Raw genomic sequence first — 22,901 nt, 5'->3', positions numbered from 1 at the left:
CCGCGCTCCACCCAGCGACGGCCGTCCCCCGTTCCCCTCCGCACGCAAATTCCGGGCCACCCCACATCACATCATAAAACTGATTGATATTTACAAAAATATTGCTGCCAGCCTCCGAGGGGGAGCGAGGGGGATGGATTGTTTGGGGCGGCAAACAGGGGGCACGGGTGGCCCCCGGGGGGAGGCGTTTGGAAATAAATAAAATTAAACTCTTCTCACCTCACGCTCACGCATCCGGACGGGCTCGGGGTTCGGGTCTTGGATAAACAACTCCGGACCGGACAGAGAGAGAGAGGGAGAGTGGAGGCGGTGTGTGTGTGGAAACCCGGAACCCGCTGAGGGGGACACTAAAATAAATAGCTTAACGTAAACGCCGACGCCTGCTGGGGGGAAGATGGTGACCTCAGGAGCAACAGTCGTTTAGAGGTTTACAGAGACACTTAAATGCTAGTATTCACAATGGTTGATTGGTTGGTTGGTTGGTAGGTTGGTATTGTTGGCCCCGAGCCGGGCCTAGGGGTCCGGGCGGGGTCCTCTACCCCAGGTGCATCGCGCCCCCCATCAGGCTCGGGTGGAAGTAGCCCATGTACAGCTGCGCCCCGGGAGCCCTCCCCAGCGCCGCCATCTTGATCTTCTCCAGTTCCGCCTCCTGCAGCCGCTTCGCCTTGGCCCGCCGGTTCTGGAACCAGATCTTCACCTGCGTCTCCGTGAGCCGCAGCGACGAACTGAACTCGGCCCGCTCCGCTATGCTCAGGTACTGCTTCTCGCGGAACTTCTTCTCCAGCGACAGCAGCTGCTGGGTGGTGAACGGGGTCCGTGGCTTCCGGTTCGGTTTGTGCTTCCGCAGGTTGCACTTGATGCGCGGCGGTTCATTATCTGGAATGGGTGCGAAAAGAAAGGGGAGGGAAACACTTTTAACAACGATGTGATTGTCAACCTTAAATTATGGCTCTCAGGCGTTGAAGGTCCTCGCGACTGCCTCGCGTGCCACGACTACATCCATCCATCCAGCGCACCCCCGAACATATGGTCCTCGACCCTCGATACCGCACCCCGTGAGAACCAGGGGTCCGAAGTGGGCCTTGAAGACACGGGTTACTACAATATTTCAAGTGACAGTTAATGAACGAGAATCGGCGCCTCGCGATAAATCCCCAACACCGACGGCAAACGAGCACCCCGTTCCGGGCCAAAACCCCGGGCCAAAGATTTATTACGATTTTTAATTTTTCATCTTTCTGAGCGGCGCGAACGCGGTCTGTCTGACATTTGTTACCGAACCGAGCGTACACGGCAAGAATCGATCGCTCCGCGCCAAACGGCGGCGAAAGAAAAATCACGCGGCGGAGAGAACCGTGTTCTCCGCACACTCCGTCGTCCAGGCGGCAACTTCAGACGTCCGATGCGGGGATATGTTTATTTTTAAAGAGACAACAGAACAAACCCGAAACGAAAGCGAAGACATTCTCGAGAGCCAAGCATGCCGCCGCCGCTAATAGACTATTAGACCACGGCACGGCGCGGGGCACGGGGCATGGGGCGCATCGGCGGGGAGTTAATTGATAGGAACACACCCGGGGCCCGCGGGAGCGACAGTCAGGAGAGCCAAGCAAACTGCGCTCCGGAGACCGGGCCGTCGGGTAAGTGACACACACTGAATTATTCCCTCAATCAGCGTTAGCCGCGTCCGGAAGCCGGATTTGTGTACTCGGGCCCGACTCGGGGAGCCGCCACTCGACGGATCCTTACTATTGACTTCCACTGGGAAGTTCCAAGGGGAGGCCAGTATATCCCGGCACAGAGGCACTCTTTGACCGGAATGCTGTCGATGACACAGGTGGTGGCACGTTCGTTTGTGGTATAAAGAACGTAGAAAACTGTGGAACGTTTCCATAAAGATCTAACCTCAACAGGAACTTCAAACTCAATCGATATTTGGTCGGAATTGACGAAATTTGTTCAAAAAGTATCGCGACACAAGTATTAAAGTTTTCTTCGATTGCAGGGACGTGGTGCATCATGAGTTCTTGTTACCTAGTAGAACGGTCGATAAGGAATATTAGCTGCTAGTTATGCGCATTTTGCGCGAAGCAATCTTTCAGAGACACCCGGATTTGTGGAAAAACAAAATTAGATTTGTGGAAAACCTCCCTGAGATTTTTGTGACTTGTTTCCAAAATTGAAGGAGGCCATGAAAGGACGCCGCTACGCTACGATTGAGAAGATAATGACAGGCATCGAAGGAGGCGATGAACTAGATCACAAAAAATGATTTTTTTCAACTGCTTCGAGAATTGTAAAACCCGTCGCCACAAATGTATACTATCTGATTGCTTTGTAAGGAACAAATAAATATTCACTAATAAATAAATATTTTTAAAAAATCGGCGATATTTTTTCAACAGACCACGTATTTGTGATGAACTGTCAGACGAATTATCCTGGAGTACATGCCATTTCATAATCTCAATCGTCTGGACCGTATACCGTCTACCGTCGTATATTCTATCGTATGGACGTAGAAATGGGAACGATCTTCAAGATATGAGAGAAATCCCAGAAACACTAGGCATCGAAAGTAATCTGAATTATCTGATAAGGCGTTGTAAAATGCAACAAGAGGAGATGCAACACATGTTAAAGAATATTATTCCATATTATAATATTATGTTGATTTCCATATCCTCAGAGAAAGGATAGTATGTAAAATTACAGCCAGCTAGTGATGTGACTTCCAGTCTAATATGGGAATATTTAATTTCTATTCAGTGTGTTATGAACGCAACAAATCCAGACAGGTCTAGATGACGTTTCGGCCTGTCAAAAAACTCCACTTAGTCTCGGCACCCTTCATAGCGTCTCGAGTATCGAAACGCAGCAATCGCACTGTGCACCTTGCACCACACACACAAACACACATAAATGCCCCTGCCGTGGGAGTTTATGGAAAAGTCGGACTTTTCAATTAACATCGGACCTCTCGAGGGCCGCCCTTCTTCCGCGCTCGGTGGCGAAACGATATGCTAATATGCCACCGAGCCCCGAGCCAGAGCCCGCGAGCCCTCCAGCCCTTCACCACTAGTACCAGCAACCCTTTGTCCCGTGTCGAGGCCAACCGACGGCCCACGCCCATCGGACTCGGTGGCACATACTTTATGTTCTGCCTCTTCGGAGTCCCCTCTCTCTCTCTAGCTCTCTCCGCGTCCGGCTGCAGTTTGCATCGAATATTGAACGTTCTTGCATTCCATGCGCTCGCGGTGCTGCCCTTATCGTGGCCCCCTTTCGCCACTGTCCCTGTCTCTCTCTCGTGAGCGCACTCACTGACGTTCGTTGGTGTTAGTGTCCCGGGTGTTGTGTCCCGGTGGTGCCATTTGCGCAATGCGCACGCTGCACCGCGCGCCATCGCCAGCGTGTGAACTGGAGTTTAATAAATTAATTTCCCTACCGGTCCCGGGGCCTGCATTTGCGTGTGTGTCTCTGCCTGCCTGCTACCTTCTTCGTGTCCCACCCGAGGTGCGCCCCTTCGGTGGTGCAGCGCCGGTGCATCGCCTCTACTAATTTGTTTGAACAACAACCACAACAAGGGCGGCGTATCGATTAGCGGCCGCATGGGAGTTCGAGTTCAAATGCCCCACCACCACCCCGTGGCAGCCCTCCACTCCCGCTGCACCTCCCCGTTGAAGGTTGCATTTTTATGATGAAGACGCGCGAACGGTTCGCGCGGGCGCAAAATTTGCATTCCATTAGTGCCGATTAGTAGCGCTGCTTGTTGCACACGCTCCAGGGAGAGAGAGAGAGAGAGCGGGAGAGAGAGAGAGTGGGAGAGAGAGCACGGCCGGGGCAATCTAATCGCGGATCGCAAACACTTCAACCGGGTCCTTCTCGGAAGACGCCGACCCAGCAGCAGCCCGCAGCCCGGCTTCCAGTGGTGGTGTGTGTGTCTTCGTCAGAAATTCACAAAACTCACCCCGAACACCAGAGGGCGCTCTCGTGGAGGGTGGAGGAATATGGGGGGCTGTGGGGAGGCTTATCTAAATTGCTAATATGCTCGGTGTAGAGTTGATCAAACGTGTGGCGGGGACGGAGGTCCTTCAGAGAGACTCAAACAAAATGGCCATCAATTCATTAGCCGCAATCAAATCAATTTGCTGTTCGGAACGTTCCCCCCCGCGCTACCACGGGCACCCCTCCCAACACTCTCTGCACGAACCGTGCGTGACGAATTCCTGCGCCACCACCTGCGATCCGGACGGCCCTCTGTCGCTCTTCCTATCCGCCCCGTCAGCTTCAGAGCTCAATGCTCAATGACACACATGTTTCGGCCCACCAACACATGCGCGCGCTAAAAATCGCGCGTTGCGCTTTGACAAATGGTAATAAGATAATCTCGGCATCGGCATCGTCTCGGCACAAAGGAGAGGGCCCCGTGCCGTCCCTCGCTGCCCGCGATATTTGGGGCGACTTCCGCCATGCCATGGTGAGTCGGGGCCGCGATCAGGGACACACCACCGCCATCGCCACCAGGGTTTCGCTTGCTCTCCGCAACATCCGAAGAATGTTTCGAGCGCGTCCCTTTGATGTTGCTCACCCGGGGGCAGGCATGCCAAGGGGGAGCTGGCGGGACTCGTCGCCAAAAATACGCAACAAAGCGCAGCTCGAAGCTCGCCTCAGACCGATCAGACGCGCGCGCATCGGATCGGAATGTTCCGCGGTCCCAAGAAAGTGTACCAAGGGTTTTCGGGCGAGCAAATCGGTACCCTTCGTCTGCGAATTTGCCGCCCAGCTGTGGCCGTGGTGGTGGCAGTGCTGGTGGTGGTGGCAGTGGTGGAATGCTGAATGTCGCACATTTTAATTTGAGCCTAATTGAAATCGCAGCTTCTGCAGCGCGTTGCAAGATGGCGTTGGCGATTTTGGCGTTCAACGTCGGCCGAGTACGTCGCTCAATAGTCCATTGAAGGTGTCTAGAGTCTAGCCTAGCATCAATCTGCAACTGACACGGAGGACTTGAAGTGACACGAACATGAGATCAAGCAGTTTTGTATGCAGTACGTTTCGGGACAAAGTTGACAATTCAAATAGCGAAGTTTAGCAACGACGACTCTAGGATGTTCTCCACGATCTAGTGGCCTAATAGTTCTTCTTAATAGTAGCGATACTATTGTTGTCCTATGTGCAAATAATATTTGACGTATTTTCTAATGCGGTCGACATGAATTTGCTAGAGCTCTATGGAGCGGTTTATTTATCTATTTCAAGTTCAGAAGTGAGCTGCGATGTCTGACTGACAAAAACAACAACAGCTAATTGGTTAGGGAACTGACGAATGACTCAAACAGTGACTATGGAAAATGAATACATTACGTCACCAACTAAGTGACGAGAAACAGTGACGAGAAATTGTTATATGTACGAAAAAGATTATTTAGCTATAGTAGGGTGTTCAATAAGTCCGTAGCCTCCAGTTCGTAGCTATGTATTCGGCCGTAGCCGAACAGAGGACGCTGTTACGAGCCTATTATGCTGGTATACTCTTTATTTCAATCGATCACTTAATTCTTTTTTTACAAGCCATTTAATATCGACAAGTCACAGTATTTTTTACAACGGAAAAAGTCAAGTATCGTGCAGTGATTGAATTTTTTTTTAAGGTTTAAAAGCTAAGAAAAATTATGAACAAATGTTGAAGGGTATAAAAACTCTTCGCCATCAATTAGTACATTAAAAGGAGGGCTTCTGAATTTAAACGTGGTCGTACAAGCCTTAAAGAGGATCCACGTCAAAGATGCTCAAAAACAAACACAACTCATGAAATCGTAGAAAAAATATAGGCTATCGTATTGGAAAACCGTCGAATGACTGAAAGAAATATGCTACAAGGCTGAATAATAAAGTGTATTTCAAACCATAAAATTGTGTTTTTCTTATCGAGGCTACGAACTTATTGAACAGCCTAGTATGCTATTTAGTACGACTTTGTCCGTGTTGAGCGTTTCAGTAGTTAAGTACAGTTGCAAGAACTTCCGAAGGAGAATCTGACACTATGTGACAGAAGAACAATAATGAAGTCATCAAGTCATCTCAATCAATTCTTAAATACCATCGATGATGTTGACATGTTACTGGTATTTCGAAATGAGAATGACAGCAGTTTTACTCTAGAAATAGACTCTGTTCAAGACCAAAATCTAATTAAAAATAAGTTTGTCATTTACCGCCCAGAGAATCATTGGGTCAATGTGTTACATAAGCTAGCCAATATGTCCTTCTAGAAAGGAAGCATCTGGTTCGTGATGTGTCTGTCGATCTGATAAAAGTTGCTCCTCCGCAATGAATCTTCACTTTAATAGCCGTCCATTTTGGGCCCCCATACAAGTTGGTACGTTACAGGCCTCTGGTACTAGGTGTGACACAACAGGCCTCGCCATTACACTGTTGTGTTCTAGGAGAAGTTGATCAAACCACCACAAACAAACACCCCGAAAGGGCCGACGCGTGCGTGTGAATGGAGCCATCAGCAAGGCCATTTCACGCAGGCGCCCCGCTAAAGGACACCCGAAGCCCAATAAATAAAAGGGCTACCGGGGGATACCGCGGGGCAAACGGCAAAAACCCTGTAGGGACGGCATCTGGTCGGCGAACGGGTTAGGTACCCCTTTTGATCGGCTGCCTCCTTGCGGGTAAAGGGCTTGCGGCTAGAGTCCGGTGTGCTAGGTGCCGGCGTGAACGCCACTATCTCCCGTGCCGATCAGGGGCGAAGAAAGAAATAATTAACACCAACTCCTGGCACCGGCGCCACCGCCGCCGCCGGCCATAAAAGTGTTGTCCTAAATGATCCTGTGAAATGAAAAACTTATGGCACCCCGGCGCGGAATTAAATAACCGGCGGATCTGCGCCTCATTCGGGTCCTAGTTGTTGGTCCTCCACGTGAGTGGAGTCCTTTCGCCGATCGTGGCATAAACCTCCAATCGAATTTCAAGCCAAAATCGGCCGTTGCTTGTGCTTCGCCAAATCCATCGCCAACAGCACACAATCGCACGCCAAGTCACTGCGTGTGTGAGTGTGCAGGAGCCGTCGGGGACGGAAGACCAAGGGGACGGAACCAGTGGGGGTTGAGGCGCACCCGTCCGGCTCGACGGCGTCGAAGGCGTCGAAGGCTTTCTGCAATTAATTAGCTACCATTTGCATACAACCACTAATTGGCTTGAACTGACCGAACTCTCGGGGGCTCAAATGTCCGCAAAATCGCGACCGAGCCTCTCGGTTTGCTTTTTTCCGCTTCTTCTTGGCGTTCCCTTGGCGGCCCATGTGTCCATCGGTCCATGTTTTGCTCTTAATTTTCGAATATATTTATAACTTCGGCCCCATGAGGCCAAGCGCATGAGGTGCGCTTGGGCTTGCGAAATTCCTAGGACCCTGGCCGTAAAGAGTGCGAACGTCTGCACGACTCGAACGTAATCTTGTAATCTGCCTGGCCCCACCACCACATTGGGTCCCACCATGATTGGGTCCCCAGAAGACAGCTTTCCGGTAGCAGCATCAGCCGCCACCGAAAAGGTGCAACAATAAACTCGATCGTATCACCAATAGAAGTCACCCAATCGACCGACCGGCCGGCTCATTGTTCCGGCCGCGGCCAATAGTAGCTGAAAAACTTAATGGACTAATTAAATCAATTACACCTGTGATAAACCATTTTAATGACTCTATATAATTTATAAGCGCGTAATTTATGTCTGGCCCCGGGATCCTTCCGGGGCCCCAGGTCCTTTCGAGACCGTTCTGCCGCTTTTTTTTCGCTTCCCGTTTTTATTCACCCGTCGCACGCAACGTTGGCCCGTTGGTGCGCACGCTTATCGCAAATGTCACATTTTGCGCGCCATTGCCACCGGTATTGGAAGAACGGATCGGCCGCCGGTCCTGGATCGGGGCTCGCGGGACCATTTAAGATAAGATAGGTAACCCTCGCGCAAGCTGCAAACGCCGCAAGCACCGGCAGCCCTGGGCCACTAATTATCGTCGCCCGGCTGAAGGGGTCCTTAATTTTCTTGGTAAATGATTTTTTGCTGTTGAAACAATTCCTGAAGGAACCTCGCGTTCTCTCTCTTGCTTCTATCTTAATCGGCCGCACGGCGACTTCCGCGGCAACCAAAGGAGGCCGCCGCCGGAAGGCGTTATTAATTGGGCGCGATTATTGGGCCGATTAAAATTTATTGCCAAAATTAGCGATCGACACGCAAATTTTCGTACATTCGGTGAGCACCCCACACCCGGTTCCGCGGTGCCCGGTGGGCGGTATGTGGTGTGTGGTATGGGTGCGCCTCTCGCTAACCATAATGCTCCGGTGGGCGGTCGAGAGGGCGCAATCTCCACTAACGTCCCACGGGCCTGGGCCAGTAGTGATTGAGATAAGCTTCCACTTCCAACGCCCTGGTCGATCCGGGTGTCGCCTCTCGCCTGGATGGGCTGTGATTGTTATTAATTTATTTAAACTCCAGTTCCGGTGTTTGGTGAGCCGACTGCCCAAACCCAACCTAGACCAGAAAGTGGTCAGTGGCCAGCAATGGATTACCCCGATAAATTGCATTTCGGGACACGGACACAGAGAGAGAGAGAGAGAGAGAGAGAGCGCTCCCCAATCAACAGCACCCGGGCGGTGCGTAATAGAGTTATTAATTTTTATAACCATAATTTTTCCATCACCATGCCCGACCACTGGGTGTGGGTCATTGGCCATGGCAGCCTGTTCCTTGTTTGTTTTTTTGTTTCCTTTGCCGTTGCTTTGCCTCACTTCGTCACTTCCGGGTGTAGCGTGTGTCTCGCTGTCCTCGCGAGCTGAAATTGAAACTTCCTCCCTTTTCGGGTCATTTTCGGACGTTAGTCTTGGGGGATCGGTCGACCGACCCGCCGGCGATCTCGTCTCGTCTCGAGAATGAAAAATGAGATCGATCAGTGTGACACGCAGATACTGTCAACCGCTTAGCGCTACTCGAGTCTCCGCTTCGTTCGCGTATCCCTCGAGTCACAAGTGTGTTCGCAGCGTTGTATTACCACGTTGTTCACCGAAGCCCGAACATGGAAAGCATCTCGCCGACCAGTTGTAAAGTGATCTCAGAGTCAAGCTTTACAAGATACAGAAAGATGCGGTTTGATTTGTTTACTTGTGGTCCTTACACTCATCTCGGACACTAGAAGCCTGGTGACAGGCTTGTGAAGAGAAGTTTTGTAGGTTACCAATAAACAAGATTTATTTAGAGTATAGAAGGCTGTTTATTAACAATTCACTCAGATTACAATATCGATCAAATGACCGCCTCCATTAGACACACACATTAGGTCTTTTTGTGCATTTTTCATTATATTTGACAACATTTCGGTAACAGATAACGTAATAGCGGCAATTTCCGCTGTGATCTTAGCTTTCAGTTCTTCACTGGTCTTTGGTTTACTGGCATTCACCTTACTCTTCAAACCCACAGCAAGAAGTCAGAAAAAATTCGGTAACAATAAGCACGCACGTGATCAAGTCAATTAGACGACAAGACAAGATCAGAATGCGAAACATTTAAGTTAGAAGGAAATGTCAAATCAAGTATTGCTACCCTATTAGGTAACAATTCTTCCCTTGGGTCTTCGAATAAAGTTAGAGTTTCCAAGAAGCAAACATTTGTTACCTTTGACCGAAGGTATTCTCGGTATTTCTGAATATCCGTTCCCTTGGAAGAGTCTCCAAGAGAGCCGGAGCCTTTCGAAGACCTTGGACATTCCACCAGAAGTTGGGTTCAACTTCGGTCTTTCTTGTTTTGCGAGAATACAAACAGCCTATCGTTGGCTCAATAAAATACGAAGTTACAACAACTCAGCTACGAATCCAATACTTAGCGACCAGGTCACAACCGATTCAAACTAGACCCCACTGGAATCAATCTAAATAGACTATTAAGATAGAAATAAGTTAGAGTTAATAGTAGTTAGCCTAGTATATAAAAGAGATAAATGACAAGCTATTGCAGGTCAAAATCCCCAAAAATCATCAAACAACAACCAGTTTACGTCTCTCGGAAAGGCCAGGGCTTCAAACACCCAGGAACCCTGATTGACAACTGGTAGTTGAATGAAATTAAAAGTTAAAAGAGACGAATGTTAGGCTATTGCAGCTCAAAGTCTCTATAATACAAAAGAAGAAAAAAAAACAACCGATTCAAGCGTCTTTTCCGGGGCGAAGCCGATGGCCGATTTTCCCCGATAGAAAACCTGATAAACTTTGGCCACTGTTTCTAACTTGATGAACTGTTGCCCTGCTTAAATGGCCCCGAAACCCGAAGCGGATTGTGGTTCATGCGAAGGGATGGGAACCCAGAAAGAATCGGAAGATCCCCGATCAAGATGGGAAGCGCCTAATACACGACGAAAGATTAGCGCTGTATCAGCAAACAGTTCGTAGTTCAAACACCGCGTAGGAAAACGTGGTTGACCGCAAGCGCCGCAAACGAACGCGAAGTGCCACAGAGAAGAAATGGAAAAACCGGAAGAAACCACCGAACAACGAACCGAAGAACCGAACCGCTGGCGGGCCACATAAATATTTCATTTCGGCTACGAATTTTAATCACCCTCCTAAACGCAACAGAACGCTCTGGCCGCTCCCGAGGACCGCTACGCCCCGCTGATGGCGCGGCTTTTGGGGCGGTTTTTGGGGCGTTTTGTATTGGGCCGCGCGTGAAGGGCCCGATGCTTATCGCCGGTAAATGCTAGTTTTGTAAGCTCATTCTCACCAACCACCCGAACCGGCCCAGCGAGCGAGCAACGCGGCCCGCGTTGACGGCCAACGTGTGGAGCGGACACGAAATTAATTTTCAAATCATCACGGACACGGCCACGCCATCAAAACCCGGCCGGCCACCGAGCGCGGACGTCATCATGCCGAGCGCTCGCGATCCGATGACGTTCCGGTGCGCGCCAAATTCGCCGTTACATAAAACAAATCTAAATTAACAGCTTCATTAGCAACGTCGGATGCGCTCGAATGTGGTGTCCCCACGGCGAACCGCTCGGCCTAACCCTTGGCGGTGCAGCGGCAGACTCCGTGGAATCCTCGTTAGAATCCCGCCGAAGTACCAGCCTTACGCCGTTTGCGTGGCGTTGCGTTTCCGTCGCGGCCCCGACCTGCAAGGGTTCACAGAGTCCCAGTACGGACCGACCGACAGAGTGTCGTTATGGATTGAAATTTATTCATCTCATTTGCGGCCACGGTTTGGGTGCGCGCGCCCCTAATGATGGTTGGTCCCGACTTTCGCGACATCCTGCAAGGGCCGCGTATAATTGTTTTCGGGAAAACTGCAACGATCTGCATCACAGACACGCACACAGCAATGCTGCTGCTGCTGCGCTCAATAGCCCGTCACACGTTTCGGCGAAACGGCAGCCCAATGTGTCATACACACGCCTTTGGGACCCCGTCCAATACGAACGCCACATTCTTGGAATCGCTTAGCCGAGCGTCGGTAGCGTTCGCGGGGCTGTCTTTTTCTTTTGTGTGCCACATTTTTGGCGGATAAGACCGCGGGTCGCCTTAATTGAAAAATACTTTCCGCCGGCGATTGCAACACAGGGAACGGATCTAGAGACGATAGCGGAACACCCGAGATGTCTGTCGACAGGGCCTCGAAGGTTTTCTGGCGCAAGTGTTAGGCGATGGTTATCCCTGTCCGATGTGACAAAGAATCTCTGTCATCAGACCCCTTTCGAACACGGTATAAAGTAGCAGAATGTAACTGTGACTGAAGTTGTGTCAAAGGCAGTCAACGTCAAACGCTTCTTACCACGCGAAAGGATGGAACCAAATGCAGTGGCTATTGTCTCGACCGTCGCACAATTGAAGTCGTTTCTAAGTGACGCAGCAACCGACGGCTGTAGTAACAGATTGTAACTTCTGCTCATCTCGGACGAAATTGGTCATAACTCCAAAATATTGTCAGAATTCTCTCTGAATTGACTTTGCCTGGTATTTCTCAGGTAAAGGCTGTGCCACTTAGAATCGGGAAAAGTTGTATGTGTTCTAGCAGCGCCTCTGGTGGTCGGATAACAAATGTTTCCCAATTATGTTTTTAGTAAACATTCGAGTTTCAGGGCTGAAAGTTTCATCTTGGTATGCGGAGTATATAGAAAGTTATGCTCAATGGAACTCCAAAGAAGAAAAATGATTCTGCACACTCACGTCGATAACCCCACGTGGTCTGCTTTAAAAATCGAAAAAACACTCAAATTTGCAAAATCTACTGTATATGCTGTGTTCCACGCGCAATACCGTAGATCGAAAGATTCAGAGTAGACGTCGTAGTGGAACATACGACTGCCAGCTGAACTGGAAGATTTTGAGAACAATCAAGGCAAATCCTGGACTTTCGGTTCGGGATTTTGCAAAAACATATGGTTCCAGAAGAAGTACTGTCCAGAGGATCTGTCTACGAAGAGGTTACTGTTTTTTTCTTGCATTTAAGCATCCAAACAGTACACTTAAGCAAAACCTAGTCACCAAAACACGCGCCTGAAAGTTGTACTAGAAGGTTCTGACGTGGTACATAGGATGCTCGTCCATGAACGACGAAACATACGTGAGAATGTAATTTTTTTTTTAATTCTTCTCTCAAAGTACGATAAAATACCTTCATTTTGACACCTTGACATGTTTTCTAAGTCAAACCAACCCCGAGCTAATTCTAATTTTTCGCGATTCTTTAGTTTTTTCAGAGTTAGGATTTGCACGGGCAAATCTTATACTCCAACAATAATCGTTCAAAACTTCCACGTTTTGTAGTGGATTGACGTATGCTGCTCATTGTAGTTGGGACATTCAACGGTCTTAAATTTCAACTAGTTCTGGACCCATCCAACACACATTTGTACCGCTCTTATTCCTTTCTACAGTTGAGTTTTGGTCGAATATCGGACATCCCCAATATTTCCACAATATTCCATTTTGTCGTCGGAGAATTATGCAGAGTCAAGAAGTTCTCTCTGGTTGCCCAACTCTTTCGTATATTCTCCCGGTTCCGAGGTCTCCCGGGCCATGTTTCGGAACGAAGCGACGACGACGACAACATCGGAAGGGAAAACTTTCCAACTTCCACTTCGATTGGGCTGGAATTTGTTCGCGGAAATCACTCGTTTTCAGCGCGCGCGCGCGCGCGAGTCGGGATTTGCATTTCAAATTCTTCGCCCACTTCGCCCTGGTGCTGGGCACACTGGGCCGGGTTTGTTTTTTTGCACGAACCAGGACGGCCACGTCACCGCGAGCCAGCACCACAAACACACCCGAGCACACGGGGCGGCTCTCGGCGAGTCTCGATGTAGAATCGATTTCCTGGCGGGCTAGGAGCATAAGGGGCTTATGCACCTCCCGAGAGTACCAGCGACACAGAGGACACCGCACACAGGCACAGGGGCCGGCGGAAAATTTGCAATCTCAATCATGCTGGCCGCTCGGTCAAGGATCGCGTTCGGACAATCAAATCATAAACCATTGCACCCCACTAGTCGATCGCAATGATCGGGCTCGGACCACGCTGCGGCCACTACGCGAAACAATGGCGTTGTAAATTATTTTCAAACACACACACACGTCCGAGTGAGCGAGATGACACATGGGCCGTGGGCCGCCGGTAGGTAGGAGTTGTAGCCATTCGCCGGGAAGTAATAGAAATGTTCCAATCGGAGAGCTCGGTAACTTTGGGCTGAGCTAATTGTGGCCTGCAGCAGCACTTTTGGGAGAAGTGAACTTAAGACTCTCTAGCATCAACTTAATCGCCACCCTCCTGATTGTAGCCGCCTCCATTTGGGTCCGGAACATTTCTTTGGAACTCTTACGGTTGACGGAAACAATGGCCCACCGAAAAAGCGTCTACCAAAAATGTGCCCAAACACGGTATGGGAGGAAAGTGGTGACTCGGCTCTCTATTTGCGGCCTGTTGGCTGATGGCTGTGTGTGTTGTGGTTCTGTTGGTTCAGCGCGAATTAATATTAATTAGTGGAAATTACAATAAATAATAAAACGACGGCCCGAGCCGGGCGCGGACCGCACTTAGCGCCCGGCCGGCCATCGCGTGCTGGGAATCTATTGTCAAATCCCTGTTCCGTATCACAATCCATCTACCAAGTGACCGCCACTAATTCATTCACCCCCCCTTGGCCGGCCCGGGACACTCCACCACCCTGCCGCGGAACTAAGGACCAGCTGAGACCTGACGTGGTGAAGTGATTTAAAATTATTATTACATTAATTTGATACTTGTTTATAATAAAAGCGAACATGGAAAAGTATTGTTGTTAATTTATTTGTTATTGTAATTTCCGTCCCTCAACCCAATTTGGCCCAACCCACCTGCCGTCCCCATTAACCCGCTCATCTGCAAGGGGGCCTCCGGATCTCACGCGGATTAAAGCCCATGTTGGGGGCTACCGATCTCCGGTAGCCGGTCCGGCGGCCGGCAAGATGAAGCTGGCGGACCGGAAACTCGGCAGAGAGAGAGAAAGAGAGACAGAAAGCGAGAGAGAGATCGCACGCATTTCGGGGTCCAGGGACACACCGACAGACAGACGGGTGATGTTATGCGCCCGATCGTCTCAAGACTCATTAGCGATCAACGCTGACGGGGCCGCGGAAGTGCCGCAGGCACCCCCTCCCGGGCGGGTGGGAGACACCCGTATAAGGAACGGGGATAAGAAAACGGAACGGCCTTATAAAAGTGTTTTAATTTGTTTCCAACTACCTTCCGAGGCAGGAGTCCGACAGAGACCGCACGGAGATGGAGTTCGTTTTTTTTCGGGCTGCTACTGTTGGGGACTGTTCGTGTGTGTGTGTGGCGTGTTTCTTTGTGTTGCAGGCGATGCACTTGCGGAGCGGCAAAATCCGGTAGTTGTGCTGATTGCAGATAATCACGACATGTCGCCTGCGAGGTTTTATTTCATTTCGACACCGCGCCCTGCAACTGCAACCCCCCGCACCCCGCTCTGGTGGTACGGAGGCATTCGGCTTTTATGGCCGCACCGGGTTGTTGGTGAAAATTATGTGAAGAAATGAGTTTTATGTTGGGCCGTCTTAAGGCAATCGGCTTTTGCGCAATTTGTTCGCGCCCGTCCGCGTGGCCGCCTTAGTGCCGGGCTGCCAGGACCGCACACATTTCTTTCCGGTGCCCACCCCTCGCCGGCCCGTCACACGCCCCGGGCCACGGGCGGTTAAGTTATGCAACGAAAACAACCCTGCTCCGGAGTTTGGCGCGGAACCCGCCAAAAAACAGAAATTAACCAACGGAACAACGGTTGACATGGAAATATATCAAAACGGCGCCACACGGGCTAATTAAAACACTTATCAAAACCGTCTTGGGCCCCGGGACCAGGCCCCGGCACTTCCGACTCTACATTAAGCATTCGCTGGACGGCGGCGGCGGCGGTAGTTGGTAGTTGTTTTCCTAATGACTTAATTTACCCAGCAACCCCGAGGTGGTGCCGAGGAAGTAGGGGGCCACGGGTGTCGAAAAGAACGGGGCAAACCGGTGGGGCCCCACAACAAATAAAACACAAACAGTCACGAGGCGACGCGCAGGAATGAAAGATGGCGTCAATGGGTTGTCAAAATTTAATTCAAAAACACTCCCGCCGGGGACCCGGGAAAAGCTCCCCAAAATGAGAGAGAGAGATGGAAAGAGTCGGAACGAAACCTTTACTAATTACACACACCGAAGACCCGCAGACCCGGGGTCCGGATCCGTGTCCGGCCGCGCAAACGCGCCTGAGGCGCTGAGCCGTTGACGCGTTCACAAAATGGCGCAGACGCACCCCGCTTCGGTGGGGGACCGGGGAGGGCGTGAACGATCGGCACGGAGGGTAGCAGGAAGCGAAGCCTAGTTTAATTAAATTATAGAATTTAAACGGTGAAATTATGTTAATACCCCCGAAAACCCGGAAGGTTTACCTTCGGTTTGTTCTTCGCGTTTGACAGCTTCTCTCTATCGCCGCACTCTCCCTCACTCTGTCCCTCTCTCGGGGCTAATTCCTACCACCTGCCTCCGAGTTTCTCTCCCGGTGAAAGACAAATAGCCTCGGGCGCTTGGTGTGTAAACTAATTACAAGTTAATTAACCGGCCATCAACGGGGACTTCCTGTTCTGGAAGTCACCGTTCCGTTCCCGGTCCACTGCTAGATCCCGCTAGATCCCGGGCCGACAATGAAGTCATGAAGCAGCCTCTCCCGGGACCGGCCTGTCGATCGATCCGATCCGCCAGTGGCTTTGTTTTTCCCACGACGTCCGAGATCTTGGGCCCCGGGGAGGATCTCCACACCGATCTCGGCCGGGCGAGATGTATCTCAAATCTATTAATTAGCCTTCCTTATCGACCTCCCTCTCGCTCTCTTTCGCAGCCTCTCTCTCTCTCTCGGCCAGCAGAGAATTCTAGACGCACCGCGTGGTTCGGAACACATAAAAAAGTTACCGCCGGCGGATCGCAGCGCTGCGCGGCTAATTAATTGCTTTCTTGCCTCCGTTGCGCACCCCGAACACGGCTCAGATTCCGGCCCAAAAGAAGCGCACGGCCCAAAAAACGGCGGCCCATCCGGAGCCCCGGAGTTCGGTTCTCGGAAGTGGACAAACTGGTGGCACTCTCGGGCACCCGAAAACCCTCGGACCCAAACTCGAGTGTGTGTGTGTGTGTGTGCAGGGGACTCAAGCATTCCTTTTGGCCGGGCCTTCGGAGATGTGTGGCAGGCCCTCGATAATATATGTTTATATCTTGCCCGACCGATCGTTTGTCATCTGCGCCCGATGACGTTTATCCCGACGGAGGCCGTCGGCCGCTGGGCGGCGTCCGTCTGTGTTTTGGTTTATTTTTAATTTCGATACGTTTTCTTATGCCTTCTTGCCTTCTTCCTAATACCTCCTAGCCTTGTTTGTCGATCGATGATTTATGTCGATCGATCGATTGGTGGTGGCCACCGTGCGTCGATCGCCGCGATCAACGCGCTTTATCGCGACACAAACTCCGGCGCAGGTTTTGTGTTTTTTTATTTGTTGCCAACTTCTCCGCGCCAGCGCCAGCAACAATAATAATTTACAAATAAGCCGCAGTCAGGGGTGCGAATACACCGAATGGGCTTATGGCGACAATCGAGCATGGCGATATTTTGGGAAATTTAAATCTCGTAACCAGTCCAGTGTACGTTCATATGTCTTTAGGTTACGCTACATTCGCCAAGGATTTTAAGCAGAAAGCCCTGAAGAATATAGAAACGTTCACAAAAGGCTGGAACAGTATTGTGCCTCACGTATACAAGTGACACTCTTTTTTCTTATCGTGTGTTATAGAGACTCTGAGCTGTAATAGCCTTGCACTCGTCTCTTTCTACACTAAAAAAAGAAAAACTTCAACTCTAAGCTAACTCCACTCCATTTTAGTTTTGCATCAGTTATCTATCGGGGTTCCTGGGCGATTCAAACCTGGTTCTTACGAAGATTTTCACTGGCAGGACAGGTTGAAGTAAGAAAACTCCGACTCTGAGGGCGTCGGCGACTATGGTTCGTCGGCAAGGGCTCACTGACTGAAAGCGACTCAAATTGAAGTAATAAATAGGGCCTCGACTCTGACAAGTGGCACTCTGAAAGCGCTGTCGTTGATTATCTTATAAATGAAGGGTAAACTTGCATCCGAATGACAATTGTACGTCAAATTGTTCATCTACAGGGTGCGCCATAGTTATGGTACCTATTTAAATGTTGAATAACTCCAGCATTTTTAAGTCGATTTTGACAAGTCAACCAGATGCTGAAACGTCAATTTATTAGTTTTTAGTTATGCATCGGTTTCTTCCAAAACAATGGGCGCAATTGTAGCGCTGTACATTTTAAATAATCGTTCAATTGTGAAAACGGAAATCAAATACGGTCATCAAATCAAAAGGTTGTCAAATACAATGAAAAATGCCCATAAACAATTAAAAATGCCCGCTTTTTGTGTTTCTAATGGAGGCGGTCATTTGACCGATATTGTATTCTAAGTGTAATGTCAATAAACTGCATTGTATACCCTAAATAAATCTTGCTCATTTGTCAAAATGGGCTGAAAAATAGCGGAGTTATTTAACATTTAAATTTAAACAACTATGGCGCACCCTGTATTAAATCGTACACACCATGGATCGTCCGTACATGATCAGTTCGAACCCTGACAAATCATAAACTTGGGTTCAAAACTTTTAGTTGGTGCTTAATACGACTCTGTCGTTCTAAATAATAATAAAAAATTAAATTAAATAAATCGTACATATCGAATAAAAGAGGCGACGACTGTCGAAAGTATTACGAACGGTTGCAGCATTCATCAGCAGATGGCGCACTAAGCACAGCGATGAAAATATTATTACTAAAACATTGATCAGTAGTGGAAATTCGTTAAAACCCCCAGACAAACGTGGAGAAAAACTTGCACAGTTCCTCAATTTGTCTTTAAAATATTTAACTATCGGGGCAGAGTTTCGTCGATTTTTAGCCAACGCCATGAACAGCAAACATTCTAATTCTCCCTGATCATGATCATGATGTTTCCACAACTTAAATTTCCAAGGTCGACTAGTTAAAAATCCCTCAAACCGTAACGAGTAGCGGCCCAAATACAAGTGCTGCTTCGTGCGAGTGAAGTAATTGATAAACTGTTTCAGTTGGAAACCTGATTCAGAACACTTCAAACAGTGCGCTTCAAAAATATCCTAACCCCCGGAACGGAATGGAAGGCATTTGTGTCCCGTGTCAAGTCCCATTACGTCTAATCAGCAACGATTAGGTACACGTTTTGTTGTCACCCATCCTGGCCTCTGGCAACCACCACGCATGTGTGACTTTTCGGTGGCCCGCAAGATGGCCAATCCGAATCAAGAATGTGTCGCCTTCGAAGCCTCCGTTTCGTTCGCTTCGTTCACTTTCCATTAACTTTTTGCCCATCACGACGACGGCTACGGCTTTTTTCACGTTTCCCACATTTGCCACATGTGGCCCTGGCCCGGCTCTTTAGTGGTTTCAATCTGTGACGGGATCATCACGGTCCCGTCATCGCGGTCCCTGAGCCGAAGTTCCTCCGCGCATCGTTTCGTCTGTCAGCGGCCGACCCGAGCAGGGTGTGCGATATCGATTTCAGACCTCATGGTCTACGTGTGGCCGTCGGCAGGGCACCTTTGCCAACTTCCCGGAACAACTTCACGGAGTTGCGTCTAATTCAATCGCATGCGCAATCAGTGCCTCGATAACACCTCCGGAACGAGGTCACCGCTAATCCGTCCAACTAGAACAACAACATCCCTCGGTGCCCAATTTCAATACCCGAACCCGGAATCGGAACCCGGAGACCCCTGGAGACCCCGGAGACCCCGGAATTCCATTAACCCCGCCGCTAGGTGTCTAGGCGACTTACCTCCACCGAGTTGACCGGCACCGAAACCCTGGCCGGGGAACAGGCCGGGCGGTCCGAACGGGCCCGCCATCTGCCGGGCACCGGGCCACGGGACACCCCCGCCAGCCATGCCACCCCAGGCGGCCGCCGCCGCCGCTAGCGCGCTGAAGGGCGTCGGCCGGATTGGCACGTGGCCTGCCAGGGGTCCGGCCCCGGGTGAACCCCCGTGCGGGCCAGGCATCCCGAGGTGACCGCCGGACGGGGAGCCGGGTGAGCCGCTGCCCTTGCCGCTTCCGCTCAGCTCGTGATCCATGTCCTCGATGTCGACGATCGAGTCCTCTTCCTCGTCATCGTGGTGCGAGTCGTAGTCGTCCGACTCGAGCAAACTGTGCGGCGTGTCCCGCCCCGTCACGTCTCCCTCCGTCCCGTCCGCCGTCTTGGCCGAGCTGGCGTCGGGCTGGGAGCGGGGCGAGCAGGAACCGCGGAGGTGCGAGGACGACAGGTTGGCCGGCAGCTCGGGCGATCGGCCCGGCAACGGAGTCGGTGTCGTCATCGGGGTCATCGTCGTCGCCGATGACGCCGTCGTCGTAGTCGTCGTCGTCCCCGACGGCAGTCCGTGCTGCTGCGCGATCAGTGGACTGATTGGACTGTGGGTCGGGGAGGTAAGGGCGGTGCTGATCAGCCCATGGAGCTGGTGCTGGTGGTGACTGGGGTGGTGGTGGTGGTGGTGGTGATGGTGTAGGGCGGTCGGCGTTTTGGGCCGCGTGTCCGCCAGCAAGGACGCCACGCTGAAGTTGCTGATCCGCGAGTTGCTCTTCTGCTGCAGGGGCACCGTCGGGCTGGTCATCGCCATTCGTACCGGAGTTACAGTCATTCCTGATGACTTTAGCATGAAGATCCGACCGACTGCCGCAAAATGAGTTAGACACACACACACTGTTAAACACTCTGGTGGTTCTTAAACTGCTCAAAGCGCTGTTCTGAGGGGGTGACAGAGATCCGTCAGGTGGTCGCAGACGGGGACCGTCACATCACTGCACGGAAAATGGCTGCCAAACCGGGCATCGCATCCAGACAATATCTGGAACCAAACGATAACAAACGGAGCCGCAAACACTTCACTTTTTCTCACCGATCCTTGGGTGACCGATCCCAAGATTGCACACACTTTTAATACACCAAACACCGAGAGTGAGTCCGTCGCCTCCACCGCGGACTCTCTACACTCTACTCGGACCTCGGACTCGGGAATCCTTGCAAAGCACACCGGAAAAAAATCTGTCTTCACATGCTCCGACCGAAAAAGGATTCTCTAACTTCGAAGTCTGTTGTCTGTCGTCCCTAAGCCCTCTCGCCAACGATCGCTTACCGTGCGTGCGTGAGTGGCGGACGTAAAAAGGACGTGCGTTCCGGACTGCGTCTTTCGAGAAACTGAACATACGGGAACTGGTTCTTGGCCAACACACATCATAAGCCTCACACATGCACAGGAGCTCCGTTCGAATTTTATGCTGGGATGGGTGTGTGCGTGTAGCAGCTATGTGAAACAAACGAAAAGACTGCTCGAATTAGTGGGCGGAGTTGTTGCTCGACCAATCAGGAGTCGGTATATAAAGCGAATCTTCGTCTTCTATGTACCTCTCTTCCCCATGCCACCCTTCCCAACCCTAATGCCCCTTAGCATAGTTGACAGCATAAGAAGGAGAAAAATGAAGTTGTTCATATTTTACATCGCCAGGAACTGGGCAAAGAGGAACGACACCTCCTGTTCCTGTGTGTGAGTGTGTGTGTGTGTGTGTGTGTGTGTATCGATCGGAGCTTATTTTCTGCGCGCCCCAAGCACATACAGACAGTTTGCGCGTGCTGGCAGCTGCTAAATTCTATTAAAGCCGGTCCACGGTCCGTCCTGTCGGAGTCCTGGGGCCCCGCAGTCCCCCGTCAGCCCGCTGGCCATAAAATGGTGTGCTCTCTCGCTCGCTCACTCGGTCACTCTCGCCCATGGCCCGACCCATCCTCTCTCCCGAGGGGGCGATTCAATTTTCGTTCCATAATTTCTTATTTACTGTGTAATTAATTTTCGGACAAAACGGTCGCCGCGCGGGTGCTCCGTCCCGACCCGACCAGGCCAGCCAGCATCCCGTGCGGGGCCCGGGGCCGCGGTGTACTGGCGAAACGACTTCTTTCCACCATTTTGTGTGTGAGTAATTTTCGCTCGGTTCAAGGCTCATTTTATTCTGGTTAATTTTTAATGGGTTCACTCGCTCTCCTTGCCTCGCGCTCCTTCGCGCTTCCCGGACCGACGGCTTCTGTGCAGGGATTATATTCGGGGCCCAGAATGGCGTGGCACACCCTGGCCGGCTTTTTAGTTGGCGAGCGAATCCTTTCCGTTGGCGGTTCGTTGATTTTTTTTTCTCCCCGTATTACAGAGGGAGCGAGGCGATAGTTTATCTCGGACCCTGGTTCACTTAGCTCGCCGCTTTTTGCTCAAAGGTTGCGCCCCGAAACATTTGGCACCGATGCGGGATGTAGATAGGAGCCTTGGTTTGGTTTGGCGATTCACCCGTGGCGGTCTAATTAATCGACCCAACCAGGGTTCTTAACTCGATTTCTGCCTGCAGTTTTCAGTGACAAAATCATCGGACGACAGGCCGCCAGGCAGCTAAGCCAAAGGGTGTCTGGTCCAGAATAACCTGCGTTCGGTCGGTAGGATTAACAATCAACCGTGTAGGGCCTACCTTATGTGCAGCGGCTAATAAGCAATTTTTCGCCTTCACTCCGACCGGACACCGGACCGGAAGCGCACAGTCCGGGACCGTGGCGCCTTCGGGGGATGCGATCAATAATCGCCATCGTCCAATGAGCATTGCGTAGGCTGAACGGTGAATGGAGAGGATAAGCTTTGACGGATGAGTGTACGGGCGTTCCAGGGGCGGATTGACTCTCTGCCACACAGCAACAACAATAACTGTCTACCGTAATGATTATTGATAGTAAGATGCGCTCGAATCAGACGACGGGAGAAGGACGATCTTTTCAAAGGATGTTGATTATGAAGCCGCGCGTTTATCACGCTTATCTACCGAGACGTACGCTTAGCTCACATATCCTTTCCACTTCTCTCTCGCGTCTGTCAAACAATAACGATCAAGAATTCACTTGTGAATCGTCTTTCTCGTTTGAGGGCAAACTATAAACTCGTGTTGCAAGATTCAGTTACTCCCTAAGGTAGCGATTTGAAAGAAAAGACTCCAATGCAAGCTGTTCGTTATTAGTATTAGGTTTAAAACTTAATTTTTACGGTTTTAAAATAGATCGCATTACTCTCTAAATGTCACAAATTTGTTTTTTTATATGTGTTTGATAGCTACTGTCATTACGCATCTAACGCATCGCATCTTACGCATCTTTTTTAAGCATTTGAACATGCCAAGTTTTGTTCCTGGTAGAGTGTTTCTGCGGGGAGTACTTTT

General features: G+C 50.5%; 1 protein-coding gene across 1 annotated transcript; it reads right to left on the bottom strand.

Annotated features, from left to right (window-relative positions):
- Positions 1 to 386: 386 nt before the first annotated feature.
- LOC128273132 (muscle segmentation homeobox) lies at positions 387 to 20,412 on the bottom strand. The gene is made up of 3 exons (XM_053011051.1): positions 20,177 to 20,412; positions 19,453 to 20,128; positions 387 to 876 (listed from the first exon to the last, which is right to left on the bottom strand). The coding sequence occupies exons 1-3, from the start codon at positions 20,321 to 20,323 to the stop codon at positions 536 to 538; spliced, it is 1,164 nt and encodes a 387-aa protein (XP_052867011.1). The 5' UTR covers positions 20,324 to 20,412; the 3' UTR covers positions 387 to 535.
- Between the last annotated feature and the right edge of the window lie 2,489 nt (positions 20,413 to 22,901).

The sequence above is a fragment of the Anopheles cruzii genome, chromosome 3, assembly GCF_943734635.1.
Source record: "Anopheles cruzii chromosome 3, idAnoCruzAS_RS32_06, whole genome shotgun sequence".
In the NCBI taxonomy this organism is placed as follows: domain Eukaryota; kingdom Metazoa; phylum Arthropoda; class Insecta; order Diptera; family Culicidae; genus Anopheles; species Anopheles cruzii.
The sequence above is the reverse complement of the archived record's forward strand: the minus strand, read 5'-3'. Positions and strand labels throughout refer to the sequence as shown.

What these genes read in the sequence shown, in the direction of transcription:
- LOC128273132 (XM_053011051.1), bottom strand. Translation starts at nt 20,323, where the DNA reads ATGCTAAAGTCATCAGGAATGACTGTAACTCCGGTACGAATGGCGATG. An exon ending in CGCGGCCCAAAACGCCGACC is followed by an intron (nt 20,129 to 20,176) that starts GCCCTACACCAT and finishes AGTCACCACCAG; the next exon opens with CACCAGCTCCATGGGCTGAT. An exon ending in TGCCGGTCAACTCGGTGGAG is followed by an intron (nt 877 to 19,452) that starts GTAAGTCGCCTA and finishes CACCCATTCCAG; the next exon opens with ATAATGAACCGCCGCGCATC.